Source organism: Mustela nivalis (genome assembly GCF_964662115.1).
Source record: "Mustela nivalis genome assembly, chromosome: 8".
In the NCBI taxonomy this organism is placed as follows: domain Eukaryota; kingdom Metazoa; phylum Chordata; class Mammalia; order Carnivora; family Mustelidae; genus Mustela; species Mustela nivalis.
In genome coordinates, this window is record NC_139027.1 from 114,333,579 (window position 1) to 114,349,838 (window position 16,260).

The 16,260-nt window shown below is 47.1% G+C and overlaps 1 protein-coding gene across 23 annotated transcripts in view; it reads left to right on the forward strand.

The window, feature by feature from the left end:
* SLC23A2 (solute carrier family 23 member 2) overlaps positions 1 to 16,260 on the forward strand; it is a 132,734-nt gene that overhangs the window by 89,546 nt on the left and 26,928 nt on the right. For 22 of the 23 annotated variants that reach the window (XM_082744438.1, XM_082744433.1, XM_082744453.1 and 19 more), the window contains 3 exons: positions 11,059 to 11,147; positions 12,179 to 12,249; positions 13,193 to 13,374. In XM_082744438.1, coding sequence (XP_082600564.1) covers positions 11,059 to 11,147; positions 12,179 to 12,249; positions 13,193 to 13,374 — 342 coding nt within the window. The remainder of the gene's footprint in view (positions 1 to 11,058; positions 11,148 to 12,178; positions 12,250 to 13,192; positions 13,375 to 16,260) is intronic. The other variant, XR_014315282.1, reaches the window with a different exon arrangement.

Here is a 16,260-nt window from a genome sequence, read left to right on the forward strand (position 1 = left end):
TGTGTTTTTCAGGGTTGAATGATGAGTTCAGCTGTAGCCTGCGTTCTGGAAGTCCATTCCTGCTTTTGATCCTAAAGTGGAAAGAAAAACATGGGTGTGCCTTGGTGTGTGTTGATTATTAAAGAATATGATTGGATGAATTTGAATCAGCTGCCTTTGGGTCTGGGGAGAATTGAGGGAGCAACCCACCCCCCAGTGTCACCCCCTCAGGCTTCTGGCCCTTCTTGCACTGGGTTAACTCTTGCTCTCCTTCTCTGTGCTAGCAGCACTGTTTTCCTGCCTGGGATCCTTGCTGCTAGTGCTGTGGATTCCAACTCTGCAAAGCCTTAAGCTGTTATTGATACATTCGTTTCAGTGTTTGTCCACTGTATATTTGAGGGCCTGCTGAGCACAGGTGAACTGAGATGGTGAGGGGTGTTTCCCCCTTCCTGCCTGGCTGGTCACCACCTCTGAGGTTTGTTTGCTGCACCTATATATTCAGGTGTTCTATCTCCTCTGCATCTCCCCACCCTTCACCCCTCCCACTAGAGAACTGACTTCTCTAATCCCTGCTCTTTCCCTTCTTCCTCTGGGCCCCAAGGGGCAGGGCTCCCCTCTCCAGTGGAACCACTTCCTATGCCCTTGGCCCATTTCCTGTAGGTTGAGTGAGAGAAGAGCAGAAATCCAAACAGTGGCCACATATCCCCCTGCCTCCCCTACACAGCCCCTCCTCCCATGTTTCCAGTGGAGCAAGGCAGGCCTAGGACCTCAGCGGGAGGAGCCGTCCATGGTACTAAGATACCCGGCTCCACCTGGCTCCTCCTCAGGATGGGGTGGAGGAGGGGCCTCCCAGGGTCTGTTCCAGAGGCTCCCCAAGGCCATGCTGCTGGCGCTGACCCAGATAAAGGTGGGATGCACGTGTCAGGTGTTTAGTTGTGTGTGGTTAATTTGGCAGTGCGGTGATGCTGCTTTAATGGATGGGTAACACTAAAAGTGAAGTATTACTGTTCTAAGGAAAACTAACAGGATTGCAACTAATAAAGGTAATTGATCTACTTTAAAAAAAAATCAGGGTGTTGGATATTTTATTTTATTTTAAAGATTTTATTTATCTGACAGAGATCATAGTAGGCAGAGAGGCAGGCAGAGAGAGAGAGAGGGAAGCAGACTCCCTGCTGAGCAGAGAGCCCAATGCGGGGCTCCATCCCAGGACCCTGAGATCATGACCCGAGCCAAAGGCAGAGGCTTAACCCACTGAGCCACCCAGGCACCCCCTTGTTGGACATTTTAATGATGAACTGTAATCCTGTGGGCAGTCAGAACCTACAGTACTTGGTGTAAAGCATTAGCTGAAGGCAAGTGGCAAATAATGGTTTCTTTTCCCGTCACACATGGGGGAGTGCAGCAAGCACAGGAGGTTAGAGGGACCCGCTCAGCCCTCTGATTTGGAGCAGATGACCTCCCCAGCTCTGTTTCCTTTTGTGAAAAGGAGAGGTGGCTCTTCTGAAGGTGGCCTGTAGGTGACATTTTGCCATTATTGTGCAAATAGATTATTACAAGCTTCCTAAAGTCCATCTGAGACTTGATAGAGAATGAGTCCTTGGAAGATCTTACAGTTCTGCTGGATGCTCACTATAGGCAGTGAAGGATCATTTTAACAGACTCACGTATTTACTTCCGGATCACCACAGGATCAAAGAAATAGATAAAGCCGTTGGGGTTGCGGGGATGGCAAGGGTGGGACAGTGTGGGAGGGGGGCTGCTGGTGTTGGGAGCAGGCTTTATTCTCCGTGTCCCAGCTGTAAGGATTGTAGGTGGTCTGTGTATGCATGTCTTTGTAGTTTAGTGCCCATTTCCTTAGGCTTAGAGCCGCAGAGGGAAAAAAGTTTCATGTTCAGCTTGCATGGTATCTAGGACCTATTGTCAGACCACGAAGTGTCTGAGTTCTGTACGGGGTTTTGCCTACACTCCCCCAACCCCCTGCCTTGTGCTGAGTGCCCAGTGCTTTCTTGTACCGTGTGCAGTGGGCACGGGTCCTTCACTTTGAGAAAGCTGGGTTTAGAGCCGAAGATGGAGGAAAGTGTCAGTGTCCCTGAGCTGTGGGCTATGACCAGGTTGTCCCTCCTCCTCACTTCACACAGGTACCCAGGTGGAGAGTGGCACACTATTCCTGGAAACCTGTTTTATTCCTGAGAATTGCTCAGGAACCGGTGGAGGTGAAGCCAGTGTGTGTCTTTGTGTAAGCCCCAAGCGCCAGCTTCAGGATGCTGCCAAGTGAAGGCTCCTTGGGGGCGGGTCACCTGGCGGGGCTGGCCGAGGCCACACCATGTGTGCTGCAGACCCTCCTCCCTTCCCTGCACACCTCCCTCTGCACCAAGTGCTTTCCTTTCCTCTGGGGACCATGATGGTTTGGAAATGGTGGTCGTTGTGGGTCTCAGTCCCTGATGCCCCATGATTCCTGTGGCTTTCGTGCTGCCCAGAGCCTCAGCCTACTGGGGATAGCCATTCTGCCAAGGCTGCTGTGCCGCCGCCTCCCTCCTCCCCACCTTGCCTTTCCTTTTTGCTCCTGCCCATTGACCTTTACCCCCTGCACTCTGCTTTCAACAACGTCTTCATTGCTGAGTTCCCTCAACTGAGGTTTTAACAGTTCTCATTTTGGTTCGTTTGTGATGTCAGTCCCGGGAACTCCCGAGCCTTGTTCCAAGAATTAATGCAAAGCTTTGAAATCCTGAGAGATTGGGGCAAGTTTGTTCCGATTCCCCTGCGCCTCCCCCTCTCCCCCCACCCCCCAATGCTAGCCAGCTGGCAGCAGTGTTGCCTCCCTGGCTTCAGGGAGGACTCAGCTACTGTATCACTTTGGCTGCTGCCACCTCTTAAAATAGAGGCCAAGTCTCTGTACAGCTCTGAGCTTTCCAGAGTCCTCACCCCTCACTCCAGGTGTCAGTACAGAACTAGGGGTGAAGGAGGATCCAGGAACCCTGCCCCCCCCACACCATCTTTCCTGAAGTGTGGCAGGTGCTTTGTTTGGGGGTTACCTCAGTCTTTTGCCTGGGCAAAACCTCCCTCTAAGCTCTCTCACAAAAGACTAGACTGCAGGTGGGCTGGCCCCTTCCCAGAGGAGCCCCTCCAGTTCACCACAGGCCTGCCACAGGCAGGCCGAGCCTTTCTTTGCTGATAAATTGTAGGGATTGGGCCAAGAGCATCCTAGTAGCTGGTGCAGCAGCCTGTTTTCTAAGCAGATTGTCTGTCCTGAAGAGGGCGCTCCCCTCTCTCTCACCTTCCTGAGTTCTTGGGGCCTGTACGTGATATGTGCTCACTGAGTACGGGGTGGCTGAAGGATACCTCCATCTCTCAGGTCTGGGGCTCTGAAATCTCTTTTTTTAAGATTTTATTTATTTATTTGACAGAGAGCACAAGAGAGGGAATATAATACAAACAGGGTCAGAGGGAGAGGGAGAAGCAGGCTTTCCCGCTGAGCGGGAGCCAGGTGTGGAGTTCAATCCCAGAACCCTGGGATCATGACCTGAGCCGAAGGCAGCACTTAACTACTGAACACCACCCAGGCGGCCCTGAGGGCTCTGAACTCTTAACTGTTCATAAAACTTGCAAGAGTGGAGGGAAGCAGTGATTAGATTGGGGATGGGGGAGATTGGGAATTCTCCTGCATTCTGTTTCCCTATATGTACTTGGGGTATACGTGCAGTTTTTTGAACCCCTTGAAAGTAAAGTGGCTTCCGTGCCAGCTGACCCATAAAAACTTGTGGGACTGAGGGTCCCACTCGATGACTTACCACATCTGAGAGCACTGTTGTTCTGCTATACAATCTAACATGCAGGCTGTTTAATTTCCCAGGAGGTCCCTAAAATATCTTCCCTACTGTCCTCTCCACCTTCCTGAATCTGGATGCAGTCTAGGTCATGTGGACATTTGTTTAGTGTATCTCTTTGGTCTCTGAATAATAGGCTGTCCCACATCTTTCCTCCATAGCTTTGCCTCCATAAAGCACCCAGGCCAGATGTCTTGTTGAGTCCAGTGGTTTGAATTTGTCTGACTGTGTCCTCAGGGTGGTATTTGATTTTTTTCGACAATTGCCCTTCTCTGTTGTAACCTGCGGGATGGGGCCAGAAGCACTGTTGATTCAGGGTGAGCCATGTTTGCCAGAATAACCATGAGGGTGAGAGTCTTTCATATTCTGTCACATGAAGCAGGCATATAGTAGCAGATCGCAAGGTTTTCCCCTAACTTAAAAAAAAAAAAAGTCCATTTAACTCAAATTTTGGGTAGGAGGTTATAGAATTGGGAGCCAGTAAGAACTTGGAGCTAATGACTTTTGAGGTCATTAGCTTTGCCTTAGCCCCCAACCAGCTGTATTGGAGAGCTTTGGCGTCAGAGCAGGCATCATTCCTGTTCCACTGTTTTCCAGCCTTGTGACTTTGGACAAGCTGCCTGTTCTCTGAAAGCTGTCTTCCCTCATCTGTAAAGTGGTAATTAATAATGGTGAAATTGTTAGCATCAAATGAGATAATGCCTGGAACCTGTCCACACCTGCCTGTTTGCTCTCATTATTTTAGTGGGCCTTCTGGAAGGGAAGGAGGCAGGCGGGTGCAGGTGAGGTGGCGGGGTGCAGGGGGGCAAGGGCTAGGCTGTCTGGCTGAGCATCATGTCCTTGGTCCATGTGGTAGGTGGTTGCGTGCACTCCTCAGCCACACTGACAGCGTCCCCTGGCCAGGGTGGGGCCCTGAATCTGTCTCAGGCCATGTCTCAGAAAATGGTTAGGGTACGTTATCCACTCCTCGTGCGGCCTGAGCACCCGCCACCTCTCCACTGAGCCTACTCAGGTTTAGCTCCTTCAACACTGGCTTTTCCAGGATATTTCCCCTTCATTTGACATGCTGTTTCTCTGTGAGCGTTTCTGATGCTCCCAGGGCTAGGAGACTTAGTACATGTGGGGTTATCGAATTCAGTTCTCCACGAAAGTGTTTTAGGCTAACAAACTCTTGACTGGAAGTAGTTGATACTGTTACACTTGACAAGGAGGTTATCAAAATCATATCCAGCTAGCCCTCATGAATTCCTGTGCTCTGTCTGGACAAAGCCCCGGCTGTGAGCTGTGGCTTGGGAGGGAAGCGAGTTGGCTGCTTCCCACTGAGGATCTCCAGGACTCTGTGACAAGTGCTGACTGGAGCGTTCATCTAATTTTAGCATTTGCCTGTAAAACAAGAACAGCACAAACTTGAAGAGAAAATGTTATACTTGGGGGTGAAAAACAGAAAAGATAACACTTGTCTTTAGTGAGGAGGTTTTGTTTTGTTTTGTTTAGTCAATCCAGAATGGATTAGAGATCCAAATGCAAGAATCATGAAACTATATAAGTATTAGAATAAAACAAGGGTTAAATCCTATATAACCTAGAAGTAGGGAAATACTTTTAAACTAGGACTCAAACCCCAAAAACAAAAGGATAACAAATTTGATAACATTAAATATAAAAAATTTTAAACTTTACATTGTAAAAATATACCATAAAAATGACAAACTGGGAAAGTATTTCTAATGTATCACAGATAAAGTCCAAATCTCTAATACAGAAAGGACTCTTAAAAGTCCAAGTATTTTAAGAATGAAAGAATATATTTTTATTTATTTCTTCCATTTTAAAAAATATTTAAAAAATTTTTAATTTCAATGTAGTTAACATAGTGTTATGTTAGTTTCTTGTATATAAGACAGTGATTCAACAATTCCATACGTCACCCAGTGCTTACCACAAGTGTACTTTTTTAAAAAAAATTAACGTATAATATATTACTTGTCTGTGAATCATCAGTCTTACACAATTCATAGCACTCACCATAGCACATACTCTCCCCAGTGTCCATCACCCAGCCACCCTATCCCTCCTACCCCACTCCCCTCCAGCAACCTCAGTTTGTTTCCTGAGATTAAGATTCTCTTACGGTTTGTCTCCCTCCTGATCCCATCTTGTTTCAATTTTTTCCCTCCCTACCCCTACAACCCCCCCACCGCATCTCAAAATCCTCCTATCAGAGAGATCATATAATTGTCTTTCTCTGATTGACTTATTTCTCTTAGCATAATACCCTCTAGTTCCATCCATGGCGTTGCAATTTTGGGGGGTTTTGATGACTGCATAGTATTCCATTGTGTGGGGGGTGTGCACACGTATGCGTTTGTGTATATATGTATGTATGTATACCACATCTTTATCCAGTAATCTGTTGATGGACATCTAGGTTCTTTCCATAGTTTGGCTATTGTGGACATTGCTGCTATAAACATTCAGGTGCATGTGCCCCTTTGGATCACTACATTTATATCTTTAGGGTAAATACCCAGTTGCGTGATTGCTGAGTCGTTAGGGTGGCTCTGTTTTCAACTTTTTGAGGAACCTCCATTCTGTTTTCCAGAATGGTTTCACCAGCTACAAGTGAACATATTTTTAAAAGGTTCCAAAAATTATGTAGGCAGAAAAAGCAGAAGACATGAATAGATCATAGAAAAGTTATTCTCCATATGTAAGATTGTCAATTTATAATAATTAAACTAAAGCTACTCTCAGATACCACTTCTCACCTTTGGTAGATTCACAAAAAATAAAAATTTCAATGAGCCACTCTGATGGCAAGACTGTAGAAGAACATCTTATACATTGCTGTCAGGAGTGAAAATAGTTCAACCCTTATAAAGAATTTTACAATATCTAGAGTATATATGCATTTACCATTTGATCTAGCAATCCCACTTACAGAAATTTACACTGAAGATACACTCCCATACATGCAAAACAGTGCCCCAAAGTTGTTTATTGCTATATCATTTGTAATGGCAAAATATTTAACAACTCAAATGCGTATCTGCAGGAGACTGGCTGCTGTTTGTGCATCTCACACTATAGTCCATGCAGCCCTGAGAAAAAATGGGGGCAATCTCTGTAGTGGTAGAGAGTAAGTTCCAGGATATGCAGGAAAAAACAAGTGGCAAAAAAGTGTGAGTGCAGGCATGGGAACAAGGATAATTACGAATGAAGGAAAATGGTTACCTGTAGGAAGTAGCTGAGAATGGGATGGAAGGGATGGGGTAGGAGTGAGACTCTTCTGGTATCTCTCTCTGTGGTTTGATTTTTAAACTGTACAAATGTTCAACATGCTCAAACCTAAATCTGAAAGGATGAAGAAAAGCAAATCCTAAAATTACAGAAACCCATGAGCCTAACTACATGTCAAATTGCTAACCACACAGAAAGGAATTCATTCACAGACTTCAGAACACAGTACTTTCCATGCCCTGAATGGGATAGAAAACAGAAATCTTAAGTCTTTTTTTTTTTTTTTAAGAGTTTATTCAACAGAGAGAGCACAGGCAGATGGAACGGCAGGCAGAGGGCAAGGGAGAAGCAGGCTCCCTGCTAAGCAGGGATCCTGACCTGGGGCTTGATCCCAGGACCCTGAGATCTTGACCTGAGCTGAAGGCAGACACATTAGCCAAATGAGCCACCCAGGTGCCCCAAAATATTAATAGCCTTAATAATCTTAGTAGTCTTTTTTTTTTTTTTTTTTTTAAGGATTTCATTTATTTATTCATGAGAGACAAAGAGAGAGGCAGAGGCTGAGCAGGGAGCCTGATGCAGGACTCTTGATCCCAGGACTCTGGGATCATGACCTGAGCCGAAGGCAGACGCCCAACCATCTGAGCCATCCAGGTCCCTTTAGTAGTCTTGTTAGTTATGATTTTGGTGTAATTCTGTGCTATATTTTGTTACAGGATAAACCAAATGAATAACATATTGATGGTGATGGAAATCGGGACGCTCAGTGTAGGGAAAGGAGAGACATAAATATGGAAAGAAAGGAGATAATACTGGGCTGAGCTACAGGTGTCAATTGTGACCCCACGATTCAACAATGAATCCTAGCTCTATTCACTAAATGCTACCCCAGTAACTGTGAGCCCACCTGGTGTTTCATCTCGGTTTCTAAATCCCACTCTCCACTAAAATGGACTGGGCTTCCTCGGCAGCTCAGGGGTTGTTTTTTCTGTCACTGTAAAGCAGTAAATCCCTTTACTGGCACAGAGGTAGTCTGCCTTTGTGGTGCCTGGTGCCTCAGCTTTAGCCAGAGATGATTGTTCCGTATGCAGACTGGAGGCCTCATCCGAGACTGATGCACCAGGCCAGGGTGAGATGCAGAAATTGCTGTTTTCAACCAGCACCCCAGGGATCATGAAGCAGCTTCCTGGCAGCTTGCAGGGTGACTTGGAGAAGTCGCGGACAGAAAAGCCTGAGTTATAGGGGAAAGCATTTTGAACCCGAGGAAGGAGATCTTGGAATGTTTCCTGGAGGACATGGTATTTTCTCTGTGCCTTTGAATGAGGAATAAAAATTGATTGTTGGAAGTGAGTTGATGACTGAGAAGGGCAAAGGCTCAGAAGTGAGAAGCTAGAGTGCAGGTCTGTGAAGGGGCTGTTGAGGAAGAGCGTGGGGCCCGGGGCTCTGGTCTCCTGGGTTCAGAGGAGGAAATGGGTCGCCTCCAACTGAGTTCTAAAGAAAATAAGGCTGAGGTTAGGTTTTTCTCCATCCTAACGCTAGAGCCCGACATGGGAATGCGTCAGCACAGTAAAGGTGCCTGTCTGCTCAGATTTGTTTCCTTGTAACATTTAGGGACACTATTAACCTTAAAAGCTCATCTGCAAAAACCCACCACCTCTTCCCGTGTTTCAGATAATACTTTTCCTCTACACTGGGGCAGCACACTTTTTCCTGCAAAGGGACAAGCAGTAAACATTTTGGGCTCTGTGGTCTCTCTTGGGACTACTAGGCTCTACCATTGTAACCCCAAAGCAGCTGCAGACAACTGTGGCTGTGTCCTGGGGAAACCTTCCTCACAAAGACAAGTCATTTGCTAGATTGGGTTCATGGGCCGGTTTGCCAGCCCCCGGTGTAAAGAAAGGCACAGTTTGATTCGTTTCCCTTCCTGCTGTCAGGACAAAGAAAAAGAGTGGGCAGTCCTGCCCACAATGGGGGAGCCCAGGGACCCAAGGTGGTGACTGGTGTGTGACCAAGTGTAGAGGGATGAGCCCTGTGCAGGCAGACGGTCAGCTGTCTGCTGGGGAAGAGCTTCAGAAAGCCCCGTCAGCCACTGAGAGTATCTAGTGTGTACAGCAGCCGCCCTTGTCCTCCTGCCAGTGCTGCGTGGGGTGGGCAGTGTGCTCGGGGTTGAACCGTGAACATGTGAGCCAGCCCTTTCCAGAGTCCTGCGAGCCTGGGGTAGAACAGGTGGGGATTATCTGTTACCACACACTTTCAAAGGAATGCAGGAGCCCCAGTTGCTTGAAATGAGGGAGATTCTTTGCAGCTGTGTTCTCAGCACCTTTGGTCATGGTTAAGCCATAAAATATTTGCCCTGAAAGGTGCCCAGGTGATGGTCTGGTCCAGATGAGGTCAGGAGTAGTTCATGTCCCAGTGGAACCCAGAGCCAGTCTTTACTTTGCTACCAGTGAGTCAAGCAGTATGGTGTCGATGGCACCATTTCTAGGACGAGGTCTCTAAATGCAATCCATGTTATGTGGCCCTGGGATGTGATGCTGAAAATCCAAAACGATAGTAAAGCAGATGCTATTTCGGTCATTTGAGATGGCATCCATTCCAGATGAGATGTTGACCTCCCTTTGCCCCTTCAGAGCATTTCTGAAAACAGTGTTTTGCTTTAATGTATATTCCCACTTCAGGTCACCTTCACTCCCACTTTCGATGGTACTGTGCTCTGGGCCCTTCTGACAGGTAATCGTAAATGGACGGTTGGTAGAGGGCGTGCCCACATGAATGACGGCCAGCAATGCCTCTGGTCTGCCCTGTGCAGCTCTATGGCACCCTAGCGCCAGCCAGCATCCTGCCTGCTCACAGTGATTTCATGGCATGACTGAAACAGCCAGGAGAACAAGAGAATCTTGAGCCCGTGGCTGGCGCAGAGAGGTGTGTGCCAGCGCTGGGCTTGTAACAAGGCTCTTTCGGCCAGAGCCACCTCCTCTTAGCCCACTTCCTGTTCCAGTTGGGGTCAGATGTGCTGTCAGAGCACAGGGGGGCATGTGCCGGGTGCCGGTCCGCTGGCCAGGACGCTGACACAAGGCTGCTGGGGAATATTTCAGAAGGATCTCTACATCTGGGAGTTGCCAGCCCTGCCAATAGAAGGAGTCATTTTTAGATTTCACCCTGAAAATATTAAAAATAGCAGTCAAGTTCTCATGTTAGCCTGTAAAGCTACCTTCATACATTTATAGTTGAAATGTTGTACACATTCAAAAATCTTTTGAATTTGAGTAGCTTAGGTGTTCAAAAAGGCAGCATGGAGTATCTAAAATGTAATTGAATGGTGGCATTTGAGGATTGAAGGCAGGAGATTTTACAGAGAGTCTGCATGCTTTCGGGGTTCTTTAAAAACAGGGTTTAGAACTCTTGAGTATTTTTTATGATTAAGCAGGATATTATATCTACCGCTGATTTGTAACTTACAGCTTTTCTTTCCTCAGTAGTTCTAGATCACTAATGTGATTATGATGCTTATCCTGTAGGATTTAGGGCAGTTTTTGATTTACAAAATGGAATGATGGGTTGGGGGGATAGATTTTTTCTCCTGTGATAACCAATAAGGATGTGAAGGGGAAGAGGAGGAGGGTGGTAAATTGGAAGACACACCCGTGTTTAAGAAGGAGCTCACAAGCTCAGCAGGAGAGCAAGACGCCTGAATGCCAGACATCCCCCACCCCCGAGGGGAAAGGTGGTGATGGCAGGGCCTGGTATTGGGGTGTGGGCACTGACCACAGGGCTCCCCCAGGGCCCATGCAGGGCTGTGTTTGGGGAGAGCAGCAGGAGGGGAGGACGGAGAAGCTGGCGGCCCTGGCCGCGTGCAGAGGAGATCTGTGTAGCCCGGGGCTCTTTCTCCCGCGCGTGCCTGCATTTACTCATGTGCTGTGTGTCTATGGAAAAGACTGTTAAGCTGTCAAATCGTGAACTACCTCGGTAGTTCCTGATGCCGTGATCATGGTTTTGGTCTCGTTTCTTTTAGGTTACCCCTGTTTCAGGCCAGTGCTTTTGCATTTCTGGCCCCTGCTCGAGCCATCCTGTCTTTAGATAAATGGAAATGTAACACCACAGGTAACTGCAGTTATTTCCACGTACGTCATTGGGGTCCCTTAGCGCAGGTGATAGAAGGGAGGCCTGGACGTGCTGCCCTCGGCGGCCTTAAATCCTTTCTGGAATCAGGCACAGAACACAGAAGCAACAAACCGCTTAGAATACTCCAGTCTGTGGATCGTGTTTCTGTCTCTCTCTCTCCCCCACTCATTCATCCCTAACCCCAGAGCAAGTAAGGACCAGAAGGAGCCTCATTTCTCTATGCTAATGAAATTGATAAATATGGGAATGGACTAGAACAACATTTGTGCTATTTTTCTGCCTCTTTTCTTTCAGTGGATTTTATGAACCACCAGTAATCACTCTCTTTGCTGCATCAGCATCCCTTCTCTGAACCATCTTTGCTTTTGAAGGACCTGGCTGCTTTGGTTTTCTGCAAATGACTTTCACTCCCCACCCCCACCCCACCCCATTAGTGATTACAGAGATCCTTAAATAGCCTGATAAGGTCAGGAAAAAATCAGATAGGGGGTTTGAGAAAAATCAGATAGTCCTGTTGTACTCTCAAAATACTGTTACACTTTTTGGTTCTAGGAGCAAAGTTTTCCAACCTTCGTTTCCTTCCTTGCTCCTAGGAGTTAGTTGGTGACCACGGATTTGATTTAGGAACTGGAAAAGGCCCTCTGTTTTCTCTAGACTTTAGAAAAACCTCAGTCAGCAGCCTTGCTATCAGGCATTTCAGTTAGTTCCGCTGCTTGCAAAGGTTGGTCTTTGTGTGAGGAGGCCACTAGCAGTATGAATCCCCAGTTCAGTCAGCTTTTGACGCTCCGGGAGCGCTCAGTCAATGACTACATGTGGTTACGTTAGCGTTGGGAGTCCACCTTTCAGTATGGTAAGCCATACTGTCGTAACAGGAATTTCAGGGATGGGTATTTTATACAAATATACGTAAAACAGGGAAGAAATTTCTCCTTACAAAGAGTGAAATGAATATATCCTGTGAAGCATCAGTGTCACTCCAAAAAAATACTGTCTTTGTTTTTGTTTTCAAGATGTTTCAGTGTCCAATGGAACCACAGAGCTGCTGCACACAGAGCACATTTGGTACCCCCGGATACGCGAGGTAAAACTTGAGCACAGTCTGCATGCGGCTTCTTTGTGTTTCTTCCCCGCTTCCCAAGAATTTGTGCTTCCTTGCGCTAAGCCCTCCTTTTCTTTTCCAACTTTGGACATGTTTATTTCTTCTGTGAAACTAAGGTGCCATCACTATGAAATGAAGTGTGCAGAAATGCTTTATGCCACCATCCAGTGTTGTTTCTTGCCCTTCATTTCCCTCCCTACCCCTTACCGTGTGCCCATGGACCGGATACACAACCTCCAGTGTAACTGGCCCAGCGGGACACGGCTCCCTGGCAGGGAGTGACAGAGGCTGGCCTATGGGCAGCAGAACTCTTCATCCCAGCCTGTGTTTGCCTGTGTGTGGGGAAGGAATTAAAGATACTGGTCTGCTGTGGTGCACTTGAACAGAACAGGGCAAGAGAACACAGCTGAGAGTCCTCAGCCATGAAGAATGGCTGACGGTTTATCCAGATCTTCCCAAACCTGGAAGATCTTTTACCATTAATTCATAATGGGTGCAGACACAGCCCTTCCCCACTGTAGGAGGGTTCTTTTAGAATTTGTATCAATAATACCTCCTTCTCCATATCCCTCAGGGACTCACTCTAGAGTCTGCTGGAGTGTTCCTCTGAGGCTGGCTTTGAATGTCCCATGTCTTGAGCGGGAATGATAACTCTCTCACTTGTCCGTGGGGTGGCAGGTTGGCGGTACATCTATCAGTGCCCATTTATGTGATGCTCCTATAGTGACCATGTGATTCATAGGTTGGCTAGACCCCACTCACTCCACTGGTTTCTTTTGAGGCCTCAGGAATTTTCCAGCTGTGTCATGCCTGTTAGGTAGTAAGTCGCTGCTTGGCAGAACTGTCCAGTGTGGTTGTGGGTGACATTTGGAGTCTACGATCTACAGGCTGCTCACTGTCCTGTCTCTGGCCTCTCTCGTTCCAGATCCAGGGCGCCATCATCATGTCCTCACTGATAGAAGTGGTCATTGGCCTCCTCGGCCTGCCTGGGGCTCTGCTGAAATACATCGGGCCCCTGACCATTACACCCACGGTGGCCCTCATCGGGCTGTCCGGCTTCCAGGCAGCAGGAGAGAGAGCGGGGAAGCACTGGGGCATCGCCATGCTGTGAGTGCTCTGGACCGCTCGGCACAGACTGTCAGCACCTCCCCTTCCCACCACCCAGCGGCAGCCTCGGCGGTGTGGGATGGGGGGGTTCGTGGTGTTCTGAGCATTTACACAGAGCTTAGGAGATAGGTGGTGTTTTTGTTTTTTTTTTTTTTTTATTATTTCAAAGTAAGAATAGTCTGACAGTTTAAACTTGATCTGTTTCTTGGCAGAAAGTTATTGAAGGGTTTAAGTCCCAGAGGTTGGGGAGTGACATTGCAGTCAAGGTATTCCAAAGACCTGTTTGGCAGCCATGTGTAGAGTGAGGGTTGTAAGGCTTCGGGCTTTAGGAAGGGGGTATAAAATGGTGATGCCATTAGTTTTTAACTTTTGAGGTCATGCCAAGTCTCTCGCATACATGAATGGAAACACTGAGAAGCCAGATCCTATAGGTGAGACTCAAAAAAACCCTTCCCGATTGGCAGGAGACAGGGATGCTGTAGGACTGTGTGTTGGCATTGATAGGAGATGTGACTCCCCAGGCTCCTGCCTGAGTCCTGCCAGGCATTGCTGGTCCTTCAGTGTGGAAGTGCGAGTCCATTAAAGATGTCATTTACCCCTTGATGTGTTGTCAGTAAAGACATCCAGGACCTTGGTAATATTTATAAGATTGATTATGAGAGCCATAGAACTCTATACCACAAATAGAACCCACATTCTTTTTGTGTGCTTGAAGAGCACATGTAAGAGTTGATCTTGTCAGAGGGAAATGGTACAAAACCTGGAATTTTGCCAATCAGTGAAATTCCTAAAACCAAGTAAATAATCATAGAAAGGAATTTTCTAGTTGTTTTGTTTTGTGAGATCTTCTGTAATTGTCTAACAGCATGCGCCCTGCCTGAGCCTGTGCTTTGGTATAGCTTTGCCACACACTCCTATGCACTGTAAGTTGAGGTAGGCACTGCCGCTCGCCTCATTCAACAGGAAAAGAAGCAGAGGCACAAAGAGGCAAAGTTTGTTGCCCAGGCTTGCACAGCCAGTAGGTGGCTGCCATGGTTTTCAGAACTCAAACAGTTTGACCAGAATTTACCCTGTAACACTTAATCCTGCCGGTCTGTGCTGGAACGAGTAAAGTGCATCCTTGCGAAATTATAATCCATCTCTCCTTACAGATTAAGGTATGTGGAAATGTCCAGGATTGTTCTTAATTTTCTCATTTTACTGAAGGTTGGTCAGTATTGCCCACACCAGCACGGGTGTGTAGAAGGGCGTGGAAGAATGTCTGTTCAGTGAAATGTAGTAAGTTGCAAGAAGGAGAAGATGTAATTACCATCACACGGTAATTAGAAACCAGCAGCAAAAGGGTGAACAAAACCCCAGATCACTTAGAAGCTGGAAAGTGCTGTTATAAATCGTTCCTAGTCAGAGGGGAAATTGAAAGTTCACAATTACTGATAATTTTAGAAGATTAGGGTAAGAACCGACCAATCCCACAGAGCAGTCAGAGTTCTAAAAAAAATGCACAGTTTTAGGATGCCTGGGTGGCTGTCTGCTTATTCCTCTCCCTCTGCTCTCCCCTGCACCACTCTCACTCTCTCAAATAAATTTTAAAAATCTTAAAAAACAAACAAACAAGCCCACACAATCTTAAAGACAAAGTACATGAAGAGCTTATCTCTAGAATCTAGAAAAACAGGATAAATATGGAGGCTAATGGAAGCAGGGGACCAAAAATTAATATATATACAAAAATACTGAAAAAATAAAAGTGAAGAATCCCAACATTGGTTCTTTGGAAAATAACACATGGACACGCTTCTGGCAAGGCTAACTGAGCAGGGAAGGGGATGAAGGCCCAAATGGAGGATAAAGCCCTAGGTCCATGGAGGAAGAGTTCTAGCTGTGCTTCCTGTCCCCAAATTTAAAAAGAATGACAGCAAATTAATAAAATGGGTGGTTTCCAGAAAAACATAAAAACCCAAACAGGCTCCTCCTCACCCTGATCATTCAATGCCAGGGTTCCTCAGAACTTGGTTTCAGGCTGCCTCCCCACCACATGCTTTTCCCCTGGGGGACCCCGTCTAGTGCACAACCCTGGCAAGCCTCTGTTATGCTGGTGACTTCCACAGAAGCCTGAAGCCAGACCTTCAGATGCTAGACTTCAGGTCCAAGCCCTGGCCTGCACCCTCCAGGTGCTGGGACACAAGACACCTCAAACTTCAGAGGAAGAAAGGGTCAAGCTTTTGACTCCCAAACCACTCCTCCCCTCCTGCCATCTTGTTCTCGATCAGAGCCAAAATACACAGCCAGCTGGTGAAGCCAGAAGTCCTGCAGGTGTCCCTGATTCTTTGCTTCCTCTCTCTCCCCACATGCACGCCATCTTTCTGCCTCACCTCCAGAGCCCGTCCCACCACTGGACAGTCCTCATCCTCGGTCATTGCTTCCAGACTGGTCTCCAACTTCTGCTTGCTCCCTTCTTGCCCATTCACAGCCCTGTGAAGTACTTGGTCACTCTCTACTCCTTTCTCCACCTTGTGAAACTCTACTTGGACACAAGCTAGAATTTTGGAAGCTTGTAGGTCTTTTCGTTGTCTGTGTCTGAAGCCTTCCTCACAGTCCCTCATTCTGTTTATATCTCGCACTGGGCACTTGGGGCCTTTTCACTCTGGAATCTCAGACATTTGGGGGTGGGGGTGGGGTGGAAATGATCCTGAATTATTTCAAGGATGCCTTCCTCCCCTCCATTCCTGCTTGTCCCTTTCTGGAACTTTTAGAATGTTGGACCTTCCAAGCCCTTCCTCTGCTTTCCAAATCATTTTTTTCTCTGTTCATGGGAAAATTTCCTCAGTTGTTTCTGTGTATCCATTGTCCATCTTTTCCTTTTGGCTCTCCTGTTTTTTAGTTTCC